This window comes from Doryrhamphus excisus, chromosome 3 (genome assembly GCF_030265055.1).
Source record: "Doryrhamphus excisus isolate RoL2022-K1 chromosome 3, RoL_Dexc_1.0, whole genome shotgun sequence".
Classification (NCBI taxonomy): Eukaryota; Metazoa; Chordata; class Actinopteri; order Syngnathiformes; family Syngnathidae; genus Doryrhamphus; species Doryrhamphus excisus.
The window spans coordinates 15,824,987-15,843,098 of record NC_080468.1 but is presented as its reverse complement, the minus strand read 5'-3'; the positions used below and the strand labels follow the sequence as shown (position 1 = coordinate 15,843,098).

Here is an 18,112-nt window from a genome sequence, read left to right as displayed (position 1 = left end):
TCCTCTCTGGTTAGTTTGAGTAAAAAAAAAAAAAAAAAAAAAAAAAAAAAAAAAGAGTTGAGGAAAAAGTCATTGCATTTTTAATTGACTAAGATATTAGTTCACATGTACCAGCAAGTCCGTAGACTCGCGAAATGTCATTTTGGGACTCGGGTACTTGCAGTTCAGTGTCCAACATTCATTCTCAAGTCTTTTTCACACATGATGCCGTATCCTCGGGGGCGGAAGACACTTCCGTGTGACAGGTCAGTAACATCGGTGTGTGTGCGTGTGTCACTCAAGTTCAGTATCGAGACTCCCAGCAGGACGGGAGCTTCTCATCTGCACAGAAAAAGAAAAAAACTTGTAAAAAGTCTGTTTCACATTTCTCCACTAGGGGGCAGACATCACTAAGCTGCATTCAGGGTGGTGGGGGCACGGTTCCCTGCGATGCATCACCCTCATGCAAGCCTGCTTGGGGTCCAACCTCGTGTCACTTTCTAACAATAGAACCCACTGATGGTAATGAGCTTTACAAGTATTGTTTTGAGTGTTTTTTGTTTTTTCCTGTCAGGACCAGCAAGACAATAAGCGCTGAAGGCGGCGGGCGGACGGACGGACATCTAAAAATGGCTCCTATCCTGAGGTTAGAATTGGAAGCATTATCAGAGAAACTACTTATGTATTGTTTGCATGCTGTTCTAAAGTCTACATGATCTGACTAACTGATGAAAAACAGTAAAGTGAGCTCATGTAGTGAACTTTAAAGAAAATATTTATGACTTTTTTAACCCTGCGTCACATTCCTAGCTGTCGTGCAAGCCCAAATCCGCATCGAGGTGAGCCTCCAAGCTTCACCTCGCCAGCCGCATCGCGGTCATATAAAAAAAAAAAAAAAATCAGAGTGAGTCAGAGCTGGGAGTGAGTCAGTGGATCGGGGGCCGTTTGGGGTGCTGGGAAGACCAGGACGACAGGGGCCGTCGGCTCGGGGCCGACCACAATGACTGTGGAGGTTTCTGTGGTCACAAGAGCTTGGCTTCTTAGTGACTGTGCATCAATTTCAAAAACAGCAAATCCTGATTTATTAGAAAAAAAAACACGTTAGCAGCAGTTTGTGAGATGAAGAGTTTTACATCTTAAGGGTGGTCAGCGTTGAAATCGAACCTTCCGATCTATTCAATGATTTACTTTGATGCTATTCTTGTAAAATTCGTTCATATTTTGACTTCTATTCAATCTTTAAATGTGCCGCGGGCCGCACTTTGGACACCCCTGTATGACCTAGTGGCCAATTATCCACTAGGAGGCGGTATTATTATTATTATTATTATTATTAAATGTACATTTAAACATGTCGTTAGTTGTCTTCATCTCCAGGCTACGCTACCTCAGAAGAAGTTCTTGATGAGAGGGGTGACCAGCTGCACCCACAGCTTGACGTGGCGGTCCGGCTGTTCGAATGTAGACCTGGACACCTCCGAGGAGCGCCGGTACAACATCTCCTGCTCCTGTAAAGTCAGACAGAAGACGTGAACAACCCATCATCATCATCATTTCCAAGTGTAAAAAGAAAAAAACCAAAAGCAGACCTCTTGTAGCTGATCCTGTAATTGTTTGTTTTCTGTTACGATGGCAATCTGGGCCTCAAGGTCGCGGTGAACTGAGCGGTAGCCAAAATTCGGGGAGCCTATCAGCGTGAGGCAAGGTCGATCCCGCCCCTGGAGGTAGTACCACAGACCTGCACGCCGAGAGGAAAAACGGTTTTGATCTCCATCACTTTAGAGTACGCAGCTACAGCGTCAACGAACGAGAACGAGGCACCTTTGGCGTGGAACGTCCACCTTGGCCTGTGGTACTCGTGCAAGCGGACCCTCTCCTGCTGACCCAGTCGGCACACCTGGTCGTAGAACTGCCTGGCGATGTGCGTGTACGCGTCGGGGATGGCGCCGGCAACCCCCTTGGCGCCGAAGAAGCCGTTGACCTCCGGGGAGGCGGTGAGGATGCGGTAGGTGGCGCCGGTGCCGAGCACCAGGCGCATGTACGCCCGCGTCAGGTTGAAGTAGCCGGACGTGAGGAAGACGGTGGAGTCCGGAGCTGCTTCGGTCAGCAGGCGCTGAGGGGGGAGGGGGGGGTCGAGAGAGACGCATGTGAGGTAGATGCTTAAGATATGTTTCGGTTTCTGGTCTGCTTCATACTAAGCGCCAATGTCAATGTTTGCTTCCATAGATCACGTTTCTGATTGTCAACGTGGATCATGTGACTTGTTGCTCTACTCGTTTACATTCCACCTCGCTAGTGATTGTTTTCCTGACTTTGTGCCCAGAAAAAGTGACTAATAAGAGCTAAAATATTCCTCCAAAAGGTTATTAGTCATGTTTTTATTCTATGAGTCATGTTTACAGTGGGCCGGCTGCTGTTCTCACGCACCTGTGTGACCTGCTCGTCCACCTGGATGCCGAGAGGCTTCATCTGGACCAGGGGGAACACCCAGGTGTCCTCCTCATCCTCATCCTCATCCGCATCCTCCCTCGCCCCCTCTCCTTCCTCGGAGAGTTGGTTGAGGAGCCGCTGGCGCGAATGGGCGGCTTCCACGACCTCCATGATGCGCTTGCTCGCCACGGCGGCGAAGTCCTGTCTGTCACCTGGTTGCCATGGAGACCCATACAATTGAGAAAGGTAAGTTTCCTGCTGAGTGATGCATGCACACTGTCCCTGACGTATGGCCATATTATTATGTATCCCGCGGGTGTCCAAAGTGCGGCAACAGGGCCATTTGCAGCCCGTGGCCATCCTGTCAGTATTTTTATTTTGTCCCAATATCCACGCAATCCTTAGTGAACAATGAATGCCTTATGGCTCGTAGACTTTCCATATTTTTCATACTGCTTTTCACTTCTCGGGAAGTCAACAAACAATTTCATTGGCTCATTTTGAGTGACATCACCATGTTTGCCGTCACTTCACCGTAATAAATGACGGTGGCATGATTATAAGTTAATATTATATTAGAGTTCCCATTCACTTTGGTCATGGGTCGGGTTGGCCATCCTTTGAATTTGAACAATCCCAGTTTTTTGATTTCCAGTGCTTATAGAGGCGGGGTCATTTTTTAGGAAACCTGGATTTTAGGAACACAGGTTAACAGGATATAACTGTAAGCGCTCTTATTTTGAAGTTCATAAGTGTGTTGTGTGAATTGAGAAGGTCCCTTACTGTGCAAATTAGGGTTGGGCGATATTGACCTTAGCATACATTTATAGGTTATCACATGGTTTGTCTGGTATCAGGCCAGGTATCATGCCCCCAAGTGTCAGTATCAGCCCGAGACCGAAGGGCCTGATACCAGACAAACCATGTGATGATGTTATTATCACGTACTATTTAATATTTACTATTATACTAATATTTACTATACTATTTACTATTTAACCGCTGACATGTTGACAGAGCATAGACGGCAGCAAAACAAACGCTGTTCTCCGATTGGTTGTTTCACAGGCACGATACCAGAGCAGCTACGCGGGCTGATACTGGACATGGTTAAACTCTATATTTTATCAGTATCACTGCCCTGGGCTTTGACACAGTATCATTCATGGGCGGTTTCTAGGGTACAGGGCCAATTAATACTGTAATATGTGATAAATCACGATATAAAATATGAATTAATCAGTCTTGTATAAACAGCTCCAAAGCCTACACATGTCTCAAATTATAAAGCACATTTATTTATTGCTAAGAAAGTGGCTAACTGTTCTAATGGGCTTTACACATATAGCTACTAAATCTCCAACAAACTATAATGCCTGTGCTTGTCATGAAGGAAGATGTGGTTATTATTTTAATGCAAACACGTGTGTGTGTGTGTGTGTGTTCACACGCATGTGTGTGGCCGAGGGCATATCATCTTGCAGAATCGGTGTTACATCACGACTCTATTCCTGGTGTTTGTTTCCGCAGTCTGGCAGACATGATGTCATTCACCCCAAACCGACATCCTGGAAGTCTATGCGTTGTAAGCGAGTAGGTGGACATACGCTTTAGCTACACCTGCTATAATACTCGCTGTGGTTTACAGAAATGCATTGGCTGATATGTACTAGTACTAGCCTCTCGACCAATGATGACGTACCTTTGTACGGGTGCACCATGCCCTGCTGCACGGTGACGGAGTCGTCGGGCTGAAGCTGCAGCGAAGCATCTCCCACGGCATCCACCAGCTCCGAGAAGAAGTCGGCCAATTCACGGCAGTTCTCCAGCAGGACGTAGCGGTCCTGTCTGTTGGTGAAGTAGGAATCGCTCAGGTTGGCCCTGGAAAAAAAAAAAAAAAACACAAGAAGGTCTGTGAAAGATTTGCACTTCCTGTATGGCGTGCATATTGTACATTCATTCGTTGCTTGGGAGATTATTATGCGCCTGTGAAGTATTAAAACAGGAAATACGGAGAGTTGACAGGTATTTGGACGGTGTTTGTTTAAGAGTTCAGTATGAGCTCCACTTTGTTGACGATCCACGGAGCTGCCAATTCTGTGTCAGGCGCCAGATAGGAAATCCCCACATTTCTGCATTTTTTCCTGGGGCATTTGAAGCGTTCCCAAGAAGGGATTAGAAGCCTTCAATGACCCACCCGCTGATGACGAGGCTGTCGTCAAACAGGTAGACCTTGATGTGCTGCACGCCGATGGTCTCGTTGAAGCGCTGCGGCACCAGCAGCCTCAGCAGGCCCCTCAGGTCGGGGGTGTGGTACAGAGAGACGCGCATCTGCGAGGTGAAGCGCTGCAGCAGAGGCAGCAGCATGGTCCTCGAGTTCACCTGCCCTGCAAGCGGGGAGGAGAGGATGAGCGGCCTCTACTGGGTACCGGGGGGGGGGTGACAAGGACGGTCAGTGACCAACCTCGTGAGCCTCGCGTGTAGTCCAGCAACACTGAGACCTTAAAGTCGGGGGCGTGGCCTTTTTCTTGCGAGCTTTCCAGAGCTTCCTGCATGCAGTCCACCTGCAACAACACCAATTTTAAAAAAAGACTAGCAAGTATGGCTGCACACACAAAACATTCTCAGTGTTGATTAGCTTGTTAATAACGATGCCCTGCCCTGGTTCTACCCGCTGATGCAGCCAGGCTCGCCCGCTATCCGTCATCAAGTCCTGTTACCAACACCTTATTGTTTTCATTCCTGTCAGTGAAACATACTATGTGCTGATACATAGTACTGTATATGGAAAACATGGACGTCAGGTGTCGCCACACAGGAAACTAAATAGCTAGTTTTGTGTTTCGTGTGTTTAATTGGTCGCAGACAGTGAATGTCAAGTAGATTCCTCATTTATAAATGGAATATTTTGGTAGTTACAGCGTAGAAAACGTTTCTCCGGGTACTCCGGTTTCCTCCCACATTCCAAAAAAAAACATGCTAGGTTAATTAGCGACTCTAAATTGTCCATAGGTATGAATGTGAGTGTGAATGGTTGTTTGTCTATATGTGCCCTGTGATTGGCTGGCCACCAGTCCAAGGTGTACCTGATACATGTTTGTATCAGGTGCACCTTTTGGGTGTTAAGTTGCTATGTGATGAATTTAGTGCTGTTAGTAGTGATGACATCATAACTGTCACTGTACACTGGTATATTTGCCCATGTACACATTTGGCACCTAGACCTCACAGCTAGGAGACCCGAGTTCAATCCCACCCTCGGCCATCTCTGTGTGGAGTTTGCATGTTCTCCCCGTGCATGCGTGGGTTTTCTCCGGGTACTCCGGTTTCCTCCCACATTCCAAAAAAAAACATGCTAGGTTAATTAGCGACTCCAAATTGTCCATAGGTATGAATGTGAGTGTGAATGGTTGTTTGTCTATATGTGTTCTGTGATTGGCTGGCCACCAGTCCTGGGTGTACCCCGCCTCTCGCCTGAAGACAGCTGGGATAGGCTCCAGCACCCCCGCGACCCTTGTGAGGAAAAGCGGCAGAAAATGAATGAATGAATGAATAAATGAATGAATGAATGTTTTTTGTTTGCAAACTACTAAATATGTTTTTGCATGATTTGTTAAATAATATATTTGTGAAAAACGTGGCGAGGGATGACTAATTACTTTTCCTAGTAATTCCATTTATGATGAAATAATCCTGCTACTAATTTCATTAAAGTAAGTATCACAAATTATTTTTTAAAAGTAATTTACATGTGTAACACTGCATGTGCTAGAAAAGTGTCATTCATATTTTTTTTTATTTCCTGAATGGTGCAGGTCTGGTTTTGCGTCAGAAGGTGCTGGTTTCCAGCAGGTGGTTCCCGTGGAAACACAGCTATTGTACTCAAGCCCCCCGTTTCACTTGCCTCGCTGTACCGTGCTGCTTTTTGGCACCCTGGCTTTGTGGCAATGTCTGCTACTTCCGAGGTAGGTGCTCACACCCACACATACAAGACGGACTGGATGTGTAAATAAGTGTGATCGGCATGTGTGCGGTTATTAGAAGATCCTAATCTGCCAGGTCAAGGTAGACTGGAGGTCCGTTCTCAAAGTGCCGGTATAAGATAAGCGAGTGAAGGTATAAGATAAGCCATGTGTACAAATAGTCATATAATACTCAGCTCGTCTATGCTCAACATTTGAACTTCTCGTTGTACGTGCAACCTTTACCGGCCCCACAAAAACTTTCTCACTGATACTTGGCGTATGACGCTAACTGCGTCGATTAAAATCTGTCGTTCCTTTAAGAGCGTGCCAAGCTATGTGCACGGTGGCGCAATAGGCATTTGACAGTGCGGCTTTTTGTCATTTTTGACATCCAATCCAGCCTTTCATCCCAATGACGGGACAGGATTTGACTTTGTAGCAGACTTCCCGTGGGGGGATATCGGCCACCCTTAAAGCCTGAATGTCAATTCTTCATGTTGGTCTTGTACTTTGTGGGAATAGTTAAATACTACATATTGCAGAAGAAGAAAAAAATGTCGGCAGAACAATGCGTTGTCTGGCCTTGCCACGCCAAGAAAGAACAACCTTTTAGTTAACTTCTGGTGGAAATGTGACAAAGAACGTTCAATAACGCCCCTTCCAGTGTCTTTGTTTACGCCACACTATTACATGCAGGCTACAGGACCTCTGCAGGGACAGCAAGCCACCTAGGTAACTAGTTAGCCTCCTATTTATTTATTCTTAAGTTTGAAACCGAGTGGGAGAGGAAAAAGAAGGCAAAAATATACCACTTCCACATGGAATGGGAGGACTCTGCACTCATGGTTGATTCAATGCAGTGCAAGTTAGGGTAATGTATGGTAATGTCTCCTTAATGTACCATTACTGAAGCTTAGTCAGTGTAGAACACTACATGTCATTTTCAATATTTTTTGGACGGCGGACGAGTGGTTAGCGCGCAGGCCTCACAGCTAGGAGGACCAGGGTTCGATTCCACCCTCGGCCATCTCTGTGTGGAGTTTGCACGTTCTCCCCGTGCATGCGTGGGTTTTCTCTGGGTACTCCGGTTTCCTCCCACATTCCAAAAACATGCTAGGTTAATTAGCGACTCCAAATTGTCCATAGGTATGAATGTGAGTGTGAATGGTTGTTTGTCTATATGTGCCCTGTGATTGGCTGGCCACCAGTCCAGGCTGTACCCCGCCTCTCACCTGAACCGAGGGATGACTGTAAAAAATTTTTTAAAAAGATATTAATATTATTGTACCGTAGCATCTCATCCTCACAGTGGTTGTGTTCCCTGCTCCTGACCTCCTTTTGTTGCACTGAATCCTGATCAAACTTGAGAAAACAACATCAAAAACATCTTGGCTATCTTCCGCGTGGAACGCCTGTGACTCATCCTTTAAGATTTTTGGCAGCGACGGGCGCTCATTCGCAGGCTTTTCGACGCGTGACTCAGCTTCTCTGCAACTCATACCGTTAAGATTTGTGTTTTTATAATAAAAACATCACAAGTAGGGAGGAATAGAAGGGGGGAAAAAGAGCCTGAATGTGAGTCCAGACTGTGGTTTTTCACACTGTGTATGTTGGGCTCGCAGGCACGCCATCGGCGGCCAACACTGCTGTCCTTAAAGACGTAAAACCTCAACACTTTGCAGTCATTCCTTTTTGTTGGCATCGGGAACATTTTTATTCTTCTCTCGAAGCGGACTGTGACTCACTTTTTCTGGCATCTCTGACCAGCTTTTTTGGCCTGAGCCGGTGTTTTGGTGCTGATATTGCTCTCACCTGCCCAAAGTCAAGATGTCTGTCTCAAACACACACACACCACGTCTCTCACCAAGTCTTGTTCCAGCTGACCCGTTCCCAGATACAACGAGGCCAACACCACTCGTCTCTTTGCAGTCCTCACACGTGCCTGATGGGAAAGCAGGAGAGAACAATGAATTTTAAGTATGAAAGGGGGGGATGTGAGCGTGATTCCCACAAATGACGGCAGCTGTGTTTCCAGGCTGTCACATGCTCTCGAAGCAGCTGGGGCCTCTAAAAGGTTCATTCAGGATTTCGTTTTTAGTCTTAGTGGTAGGAATACGTGGCCATTTGTAATGCGTACTAATTAAGTAACACCTCAATAATGCATGTACTTTATCTGTGTGGAGAAAAAAAGGGTGTATCTGTCACAAGCGCCGGCTTGCACCTGCACAAAGCTGACCTTCAATGTCTGGTAGAACTGGTCGGGCGAGGTGAGGACGCGGATGCGGGCACCGCTCACTCGGAAGGCCGGCAAGTGCTCCGCCATCCATCGGAAGCGGCCGTTGAGGCTGTGCGCGCCCTGGCTGGGGACGTGTTCGTGCGCCGGCTGGGCTTTGGCCAGCAGGGGTGCCAAAAGCAACACGGAGGACCTGCGGGATGGAAAACCTTGAGGGTCATGCTACATGAAACATACAAACAGCTAGCTAATAGTTAGCATCCCGTAAGTATGGCTCATTATGGAAGATTATTCGTTTTAATGAAATACTAACAGTCAGTTCTATTGTCTTTTGGACTAAATGATAAATTATTGTGATGCTAAAACAGTGCACAGCTGGAAGAAAAGAACCCCCTGGTTGGCATGGCTTGCCTGGCAGTACATCTTCAATGGTGACCAACAGGTTGGTAAACGCACAGCAACATCTAAAAGCTCTAAACTCAGAAATGACCAAAACAACAAACACCACAAAACAATATGCTGCAATCACATAAACAAATTAAATGAAAAATGCACATACACAACACCCAATGAACAACAACATCAACATTTGCTGTACAAAAAAATCGTTGTAATAAATACCAAACATAATCAGCTGCTCTTATAACCCGACATCAACCATTAACTATATTACTACAATAAATATGCCCCCAAATACATACTTCAAATGACATTTTACTTCGTACAGTATCTATAAAAAGGTAGCTATCTAACTGGGCGGGACTAACGGTGAAACATCCAATCCCATCTCAGAACCTTACAACCAATCAGAGCTGCGCATGTACACCGATGATTATCGAGGACAGGCGAAAATGAACGAGCCCCATCGTTAAACATGTCCTACAGTCTGGCGTTCTAACGTCGTGTAAGGTAAAACTGCTGCTCCGGTGTATCTGAAATGACGACTTGTGTTCTTTCATAACAAACTTCCGCAGTGACGTAGTAACGCGCTTCATTTATGGGAATACATTATCTTAACGTTAACGTTTTCACCTCTGTGGACATTTTAAGCTAAAATTCGAGCAGTCTGCCCCACCGAGCTTGGCGGTAAAGCCGTTATTTGTTAAAAAAAATTAGCAAACGTGCTATCATTCGGAGGCTACTGACACTGTCAACGGGATGCCTATCTTACAGGCTGACACGTTCGATTCCGTCGTCTGTTCGTTGTCTTATTCGAACCGCGTCACTTACCCGCCTCCTTTGTCCCGCGCACGGAAGAGCCGGTCGGATATTCGCGTGAAAACCCCGGCCAGGGCCGGCGAGTACACGAAGTACACCAGCCTCCTCCACGACATGGGGGCCGCCATTGCTGCAGTGGAGTCCGTTTGAAAAAACTTTATTGACTCGAGGAGGAGAACAGCGGCTGAGGTGGGAATCGACGAGAGAGAGTCCTGCCTGCTGTCTTGCAGTGAGTATAACTTCTTCTAATTGTAATTCAACTGGAACTAGTTTAACTTCTCCAGGATCTACCCGTCGCCGTACCCGCAGACGTGCACGTTAAGCAAATGTCATACAAATATTACTCAAATGCCACACAAATACACCTTAGGAGGTGTGTAACACCCACACATACAACTTGTGGTCTTTGTACAGTGATGCTCCCTGTGCATTTGATAATAAATGCACATTAACACCGACCAGATGAAACAATTGATAGTGGGAATGTTTGCGTGTACTTTGTGTACTTTGCAATCCACAATTTGAAAAAGTGTAAGAAATGTATGTAGAAATGTAAAATGTATGTAGAATATTACTTATTAGACACGCTAATTAATTCAGAATGCAAAGATTCAGAACAAACAAAATATATAAACATAAAAAATACATACACCTAAAAATAAGCTCTGCTTCTTCCGCCTGCTTTTCAGAATTGCGCAAGCAGGATGTTCTTATAATATGACCTTGTTAAGCATGTTGTAAATAAGCTGCTACCTAGCAATTTGAATGTGATTAAAGCACACTATGAAAAGTGTAACACAATTACTTTCCGCTACTCGATACAGAAGATTTAGTCAATAAAGGTGTGCTTATTTTCACACGAAAACCACAATGTGATGATATATTCAAGTTAAAGTGGGGGGAAAATGTGTAAAAAATGTGTCAAACCTTTTGACGTGTGTGTGTAAGCATTACCAGGAAGTAGGTCTGCAGTGGTCACGTGAGTATTTATTGGCAATCTGCCCGAGCCCACGTGCCCGTGCGCGCGCGCGCGCGGCCCCTGTGCGTGTTTACTGGAAGGACTGAAGGGGGCGGGGCCTTACGATCGGCTTTACTCACTGGAAACAACCTCCGGTAACCTTCCACCACACACACACATACACACACGGTCCGGCTACCTCCTCCGGCAGACGGCACCGCCGCCGAACTCCCTCGGCCAGGAAGGCGACCTCACAGACTTTTTTTTTTGGTGGAGAATACTTCGCCGGGGGGATTTTAATGCCTGAGCTAATAATCCTCCATTTAGCACTACTCTCGGGTAGTTTGCCGAGCGTCTCTTTCCGCGGCGAGCAGCGGCGCGGGGCTGTGTCAATCCGCAAGGTAAGTTGACGGCTCGTGCGTCAAGTAGACCGCTTTAAATGTCGTCGTATTGTTTGAAGGCTTAGCTTAACGTGCACTTTTTTTTCTTCTTTTTAACGGCTAGCTCGCTTTGGGGTTGTTTTTGCTAGCCGGCAAAATCCTACTCCCCCCCTTCCTCCTCCTCCTCCTCGAGGCTCGACACGGGGCCCCCCTCTCCAAGTGTAACCGGAGAAAGGGGCCACTGTGGCCAGTAGCGGAGGTGGATAGAGGATGAGTTCTCCGTGTCACCCTATTTCTCAACCCCCCCACCTCACCCCCCTGTTGCGGCGCAGAAACGATCGAAGGCAATTGAAAGCAATCAGGATCCGGTTGCCGTCTGGTCTGCACATTGCATTGCATTGCATTGCATTGCCATGTCTCATTGAAGCCACGCTAGCTGCCCCCCCCCCCCCCCATTCATGCATTTGTCACCGTAGCCACAAGTGGCGTTCGAGTGTAAAACGAGCCCCCATTGACGCCGTCCAGCGATCTGTTCACATGAATGGTTCGTCCGTCTACAGTAACCTCTCCTCCCGTGCAGCCGTGTCTAGGTGCTCTCTCCCAGCCCCTCTCTGGATGCATCGGACTCCCCTGCCCCCGGGGCCTGGTCCCGGTGTGTGACCCCGCCGCCGTCCCCTTGCTCCCCGTCGGCGTCCTGCACCTTCCCGCCGGTCCACCTTGGAGCGTCCGCTTCGGGCCACCCCCCGCCTCCTGGCGGCGGCGCCATGGTGGCCCCACGCGGACGGGAGCTCCGTGCCATGAGCGGCGCGACCCCCTCGGAGGGCAGGGTTCAGCAGTCCGACGTCACCCCGCATCACTTCAAGCCCTTCAGCTCGCACGCTCACTACCAGCAGGTCAGTCTCGTTTTTTTTTTTTTTTCAAAGTTTTGACTGAAAACATCTAAAAAATTAAAAAAGCGTCCACCCGTTTCAGGTGATGCGTGCGTTGGGTAAGCTCCAGGAGAGTGGCTTCTACTGGGGCGCCGTAGGGGGGCGGGAGGCCAGCTCCTTGCTCCGCTCGGAGCCCCCCGGGACTTTTCTCATCCGGGACTCCTCCGACCACCACCACTTCTTCACGCTCTCCGTCCAGACGAGCCGCGGGACCAAGAACCTGCGCATCCACAGCGAGGCCGGCGGTTTCTTCCTGCAGCCCGACTCCCAGTGCACCCAGCGCCCCCCCCAGTTCGACTGCGTCCTCAAACTCATTGCGCACTACATGGGGAAGGGGCCCGACGGCGGCGAACTGAAAGGCCGCGGCGTCTACCTGATCCACACCGGCGGGGAGCGGATCCCCCTGGAGATGCGGCGACCCCTCCTCAACTCTCTGTCTTCCCTGCAGCACATGTGCAGGAGGACCCTGAACAATCAAGGCCTGGGGGGGTCGCAGCAGGTTCAGCAGCTGCCGCACACGCTCAGAGACTTCCTGGAGGAGTACGACGCCCCCATATGACTGACAGGAAGCGTCCCAGGACGCCGACACTATGGACCAGTTCTCAGCGGGAGACCCAGACTTGACCTGAGACGCCGTTGTGAGGTCAGTGTTTTTTTGTTTTTTTTTTGGGTGCGCGCGGGGGGGGTTCGAGTGACCTGAAGCCACGGGTCAAGTGTCAACTCTCCCTACGACTGACTCGGACGCAGAGCAGAGCCTCGTAGAAGATGAAGCGACGCCCTTAGAGATGACCAAAGGTGTCTTTGCCCCCCCCCCCCCCCCCCCCCCCCCGGCCCCCCTCCCCTGGCTGCTCTCTACCTTCACACGGGACCAAAACAAACAGTGCAACAATGCTCCATGCAGGGGATGATCATAATGGGGCGGCGGGGGGGTGGCCAGAAGAGCGGGAAACGGGATTAGGAAAAAGGACATTAAAGGTGGGCGTGGTGGCCGCTGCAAGGGGGCGGCGTCATACCCGCGGCGCTTCAAGGAAATGATGGTCAGGCGTGCACCGGAGCCAAAATGGCGTCTCAAAACGAGGGGGCGGGGGGGGGTCTCCAACGTCTGCGATTATTAACGACATATTCCAGTATTCGATATGACACTACATCATCTAGCTAAGATGTGGATACTGACAACATTGGATTCCTTTTGGCATCTTTCATGCACAAACTGTTTCAAAATGCCCCCCACCCCCGCCCCCGCTCCCCCTGGCACCTCTCAATTTTTCTAATTTTTTCGAGTTCTCATCTCAAATGCGGTGAAATTAAAACATATGTAGCTTTCACCCCCCGATAAGAAGATACATTCATTTCATTGCACATGGGCGCACGAGTGCCGCCCTGCGAGGTTCATCGCCCCACGACGTGCTCGTTCTCGTGTTAATCATTCATTCATTGATTGGTTGTTCATTAATACGCCGCGTTTGGAGCCGAGAGACCGGATGAAATACTAAGAGGCGGCGAGTACGTGAATCGGCGTGGCGGCACTCGTACGTTTCATTCATTCATTCATTCATTCATTTGGATTGGAGGATGTGCACCCACGCCCCCCCGATGCCGCCCCCCCCGGAAAGAAATCCTATAATGACAGATGTATAAACTCTATACATACATATGCACATGGGTGCACGAGTGCCGTCCTGCGAGGTTCATTGCCCCACGACGCGCTCATTCTCGTGTTAATCATTCATTCATTCATTCATTGTTTATTATAATACACCGCGTTCGGAGCTGAGACGCCGGATGGAATACTAAGAGGCGGCGAGTACATGAATCGGTGTGGCGGCACTCGTGCGCTTCATTCATTCATTCATTCATTTTACCGCAAAAAAAGGAAAAACCCCACCTTCAGTGTTAATGCTCGCATTTCAAATCAGTTCATCAGTAAGCTCAAAGAAGACAGACGACACAGGTGGATTGGAGGATGTGCACCCAAGCCCCCCGACGCCCCGCCCCCGGAAAGAAATCCTATAATGACAGAAGAGGAAAAAAGCAAACTGTGTGTTATATTCCCTTCCTTCCAGCCGTACCTCTTGACAGAACGTCTTCCCAAACAAGAAAAAAAAGGGACTTTGTTTATGTTTGTGTGTGTGTATGTACAAAGCAACAGCGGGATTGGACGGGAACCTCTAACAGCGCCAACCTGTGATCCATATTGGAGCCCGGAGGCCTTCTCACCTTTTTTCTCCCCCCCTCCCTCCGAAGCAAAACACTAAAATCACGGAACACGACGTGGACCTGACTGACGTGTCTTTGTTTGTATGTGAATCCTTTTTTTTTGTCTTTTATAAAGACTCTTTCTACTCACTGCAGGAGGCAGGCCACTAGTCTGGCGCGACACAAGCTGTAAAAAAAAACAACAAAAAAACAAACAAAAAAAAAAGACAAGAATAAATGGAGGAGAAAAAAAAAAGAAATCAACGTTGCACATATTTATATTTCTAAAATATTTCAATAATTTATATTAAAGAGCACTATTTTTACAAAAGCCAATGCCTTTGTTTGCCCCGTGTTTTCCTTAACGCTGTAAGTCAGTTAGCGTAGCATGTCGCTAACGGCATTGTTTGTGGGATTTCCTCGCCGGTTCATGAGGGTTACAATTACTGTCAGCGATTGTTTTTTTCTCCCGGGCTGCTATGGTGCATTCCATACAGCGGGACCTATATGAGAGGAAAGGGATTGGCGGGGGTGGGGTTTGGGTGGTGGTGAGGGGGGGGGGGTAACAAAGGGATTACCAGAAGAGCAGTTCCACACTTGGACACAGGCCTTACTGTGCACAAGGCTCACTTTGGGCTGGACCTAACTGGAAAGGAATGCAGCCGGGTTTTATACATCCTGCCCTAGGGGCTCAGGGACTGTGTGTGTGTGTGTGTGTGTGTGTGTGTGTGTGTGTGTGTGTGTGTGTGTGTGTGGACGTATATATGTGTGGGCGTGGGGAGGTCAAATAGGTGAAAGGATCCACGCGCTAGAGATTTATGATCCGAGGTGTCGTATATAGAAGGGTGCGGGGTTTGTGAAGGTAAAACGCTTTAAAAAGTCACACACACACACACACACGGTTCCCATTCCCTGCATACCTAGTGTGTGTGTGTGTGTGTGTGTGTGTGTGTGTGTGTGTGTGTGTGTGTGTGTGACTGGCTTCCAGGAAAGAGGCACTTTAATTGAGTTGAGTTTTTACGGCTTGCCTGGTGTTAGTGTGTAAAGAGCAAGTGTGTGTGTGTGTGTGTGTGTGTGTGTTGTGTGTGTGACAGCGAGATGAGGGACTTCAAGTGCCGAGAGAAGCATTTCTTCAAAAGCGCACAAAGACTTTGGAGAAATGACGTCATTGTAGTCCTTACTGGCACACAACAGCCCGATTAATCAAGTCAAATTAATCCATTACTATAACCATTACCATTAATAATCATGGCACTGCTTCTCACTCACACACACACATAAATGGCCTGAATTCTGACATTAGCGCTAACAAATTAGACAAGCACCCATCCACATACCGCAGATGTCTTTGCTTGAATATGCAAGCAGGCTAAAAGAAGATCAGCAAATGTAGCCGTCTCCGCACACAACAATTTGCACATGACTTACAGGTCACTATGTTATCATTACCAGGCTGTAATTTAACTCCTCTCTACAGGCAACTTTCAGCACGGTCGCCCTTGGTTAGTGTGTTTTTTTTTGGTTAACATCCATGATGTACGTTTTACAATATGTCCTAATTTTTTTGTTTTTCATTCATTTTCTACCGCTTTTTCCTCACGAGGGTCGCGGGGGGTGCTGGAGCCTATCCCAGCTGTCTTTGGGCGAGAGGCGGGGTACACCTTGGACTGGTGGCCAGCCAATCACAGGGCACATATAGACAAACAACCATTCACACTCACATTTATACCTATGGACAATTTGGGAGTCGCTAATTAACCTAGCATGTTTTTTGGAATGTGGGAGGAAACCCGGAGTACCCGGAGAAAACCCACGCATGCACGGGGAGAACATGCAAACTCCAAAGGTTCAAAGGTGGAATTGAACCCTGGTCTCCTAGCTGTGAGGTCTGCGCGCTAACCACTAGACCTCCGTGCCGCCCTTTTTTAAAATTTATTTATCACAAAATATCCATTCCTTGTGAGCGTCTTACATGCTAGTAAGCAAAACGGCAACCCAGAACCGGGAGTCCGCTAGTCTGCTAGCTTAAGTCATGAGCGGTCGATGAAACCCGACACTATATAAAACTATAAAAACATGTTATGTGTTAGCATTTGTGACTTTCTGGAATGCATCAGTTGCATTTACTTGGTTAGCGCCGCTAATTCCTTCCAGACGGTCAGACTCGAACCGAAACAGATGCGATATGAATCAAAGTTTCCCATAAGAAATAATGTAAATCCAACAAATCCGTTCCAGGAAGCCGGTTTTATAATTCTGGTTTTACGTGATGTTTGTCATCTCAATAACCCGAAATGGAGCCACAGCATATTTCAAGTAGCAGCATTTTAGGTAAGAAACACCATTCAATAGAATTGAGGAAATAACTCATGGCAAAACAGGAAGGTGGTGTCTAGTGATGTATGATACCACTGACATCGTGTATGATCCGAGTAAACTGAGTAAACGTCAGGCTGCATGGCGGTTAGTAAGCAGGCCTCACACCTAGAAGACCCGTGTTCGATTCCACCCTCGACTATCTCTGTGTGGAGTTTGCATGTTCTCCCCATGGGTACTCCGGTTTCCTCCCACATTCCAAAAACATGCTAGGTTAATTAGCGACTCCAAATTGTCCATAGGTATGAATGTGAGTGTGAATGGTTGTTTGTCTATATGTGCCCTGTGATTGGCTGGCCACCAGTCCAGGGTGTACCTGATACATGTTTGTATCAGGTGCACCTTATGGGTGTTAAGTTGCTATGTGATGAATTTAGTGCATCATAACTGTCACTGTACACTGGTATATTTGCACAGCTAGGAGACCCGGGTTCAATTCCACCCTCGGCTGTCTCTGTGTGGCGTTTGCATGTTCTCCCCGTGCATGCGTGGGTTTTCTCCGGGTACTCCGGTTTCCTCCCACATTCCAAAAACATGCTAGGTTAATTAGCGACTCCAAATTGTCCATAGGTATGAATGTGAGTGTGAATGGTTGTTTGTCTATATGTGCCCTGTGATTGGCTGGCCACCAGTCCAGGGTGTACCCCGCCTCTCGCCCCAAGACAGCTGGGATCGGCTCCAGCACCACCGCGACCCTCGTGATGATATGCGGTAGAAAATGAGTTTTCTACCCAAAACATTTTTTTAGCCTACGTAGCAAGCTAGCTTCATCATGAGAAGCGAAGCGACGTCTAGTGATGAAAAGTTGGCCATGTGACATTTTCCGATGAATGATACATACAGTGTGTGTGTTTTGTGTAAAAGAGCAGCGTTGGTGCAGTGGAGTGCAGCGTGACGCACACGGTGTCCTAAGCGTCCAGGCTCGGTTCGCTGTGACTCAGGTTCCCCATAAGTCAGCTGGAATATTCTGCCCACGTCCTTCGTCCTCTTCCTCTTTACACGCCCAACTAGAAAGTCTTTCCAGCATGATTCATTTTTATTTTCGGGGGGTTCGAAGGCGGCTTGACAGTTGTCAACATCGTGACGGGCCAAACACTACACACCCCAACAATCGTTTTTTTCCCCCCTGTTAATAATACAAATCTCTTGTTCATTCATTCATTCATTTTCTAACGCTTATCCTCGTGGAGGGTACTGGAGCCTATCCCAGCTGTCTTGGGGCGTACACCCTGGACTGGTGGCCAGCCAATCACAGGGCACATATAGACAAACAACCATTCACACTCACATTCATACCTATGGACAATTTGGAGTTGCTAATTAACCTAGCATGTTTTTGGAATGTGGGAGGAAATCGGAGTACCCGGAGAAAACCCACGCATGCACGGGGAGAACATGCTAACTCCACACAGAGATAGCTGAGGATGGAATTGAACTCGGGTCTCCTA

At 47.8% G+C, this 18,112-nt stretch overlaps 2 protein-coding genes across 5 annotated transcripts in view; one reads left to right on the top strand and one right to left on the bottom strand.

Moving 5' to 3' along the window:
• Positions 1–47: 47 nt before the first annotated feature.
• LOC131126126 (CDP-diacylglycerol--glycerol-3-phosphate 3-phosphatidyltransferase, mitochondrial) overlaps positions 48–18,112 on the bottom strand; it is a 31,013-nt gene continuing 12,948 nt past the window's right edge. Inside the window, exons 1-11 of one of the 2 annotated variants that reach the window (XM_058068333.1) lie at positions 9,838–10,156; positions 8,611–8,800; positions 8,239–8,316; positions 4,874–4,973; positions 4,607–4,796; positions 4,112–4,290; positions 2,407–2,621; positions 1,801–2,092; positions 1,569–1,717; positions 1,367–1,487; positions 48–321 (exon numbers count right to left, since the gene is read on the bottom strand). In XM_058068333.1, coding sequence (XP_057924316.1) covers positions 1,368–1,487; positions 1,569–1,717; positions 1,801–2,092; positions 2,407–2,621; positions 4,112–4,290; positions 4,607–4,796; positions 4,874–4,973; positions 8,239–8,316; positions 8,611–8,800; positions 9,838–9,953 — 1,629 coding nt within the window. In that variant the 5' untranslated portion in view covers positions 9,954–10,156 and the 3' untranslated portion in view covers positions 48–321; position 1,367. Of the gene's footprint in view, positions 322–1,366; positions 1,488–1,568; positions 1,718–1,800; positions 2,093–2,406; positions 2,622–4,111; positions 4,291–4,606; positions 4,797–4,873; positions 4,974–8,238; positions 8,317–8,610; positions 8,801–9,837; positions 10,157–18,112 lie in introns of those variants that run through there. The other variant, XM_058068334.1, reaches the window with a different exon arrangement.
• socs3b (suppressor of cytokine signaling 3b) lies at positions 9,349–17,071 on the top strand. Of its 3 annotated transcripts, XM_058068347.1 has the most exons (4): positions 9,367–9,516; positions 9,781–10,054; positions 11,744–12,056; positions 12,136–17,071. In XM_058068347.1, the coding sequence occupies exons 3-4, from the start codon at positions 11,928–11,930 to the stop codon at positions 12,649–12,651; spliced, it is 645 nt and encodes a 214-aa protein (XP_057924330.1). In that variant the 5' UTR covers positions 9,367–9,516; positions 9,781–10,054; positions 11,744–11,927; the 3' UTR covers positions 12,652–17,071. The 3 variants fall into 3 exon arrangements, with proteins under 3 accessions (XP_057924329.1, XP_057924330.1, XP_057924327.1); XM_058068346.1 differs by having other exon boundaries at positions 9,349–10,054; XM_058068344.1 differs by lacking the exons at positions 9,367–9,516; positions 9,781–10,054 and adding an exon at positions 10,071–11,184.

Excerpts from the sequence above, each read along its gene's own strand:
- socs3b (XM_058068346.1), top strand. The coding sequence starts at position 11,928 with ATGGTGGCCCCACGCGGACGGGAGCTCCGTGCCATGAGCGGCGCGACC. Across the intron at positions 12,057-12,135 it reads CGCACGCTCACTACCAGCAG|GTGATGCGTGCGTTGGGTAA; the intron begins GTCAGTCTCGTT and ends CACCCGTTTCAG.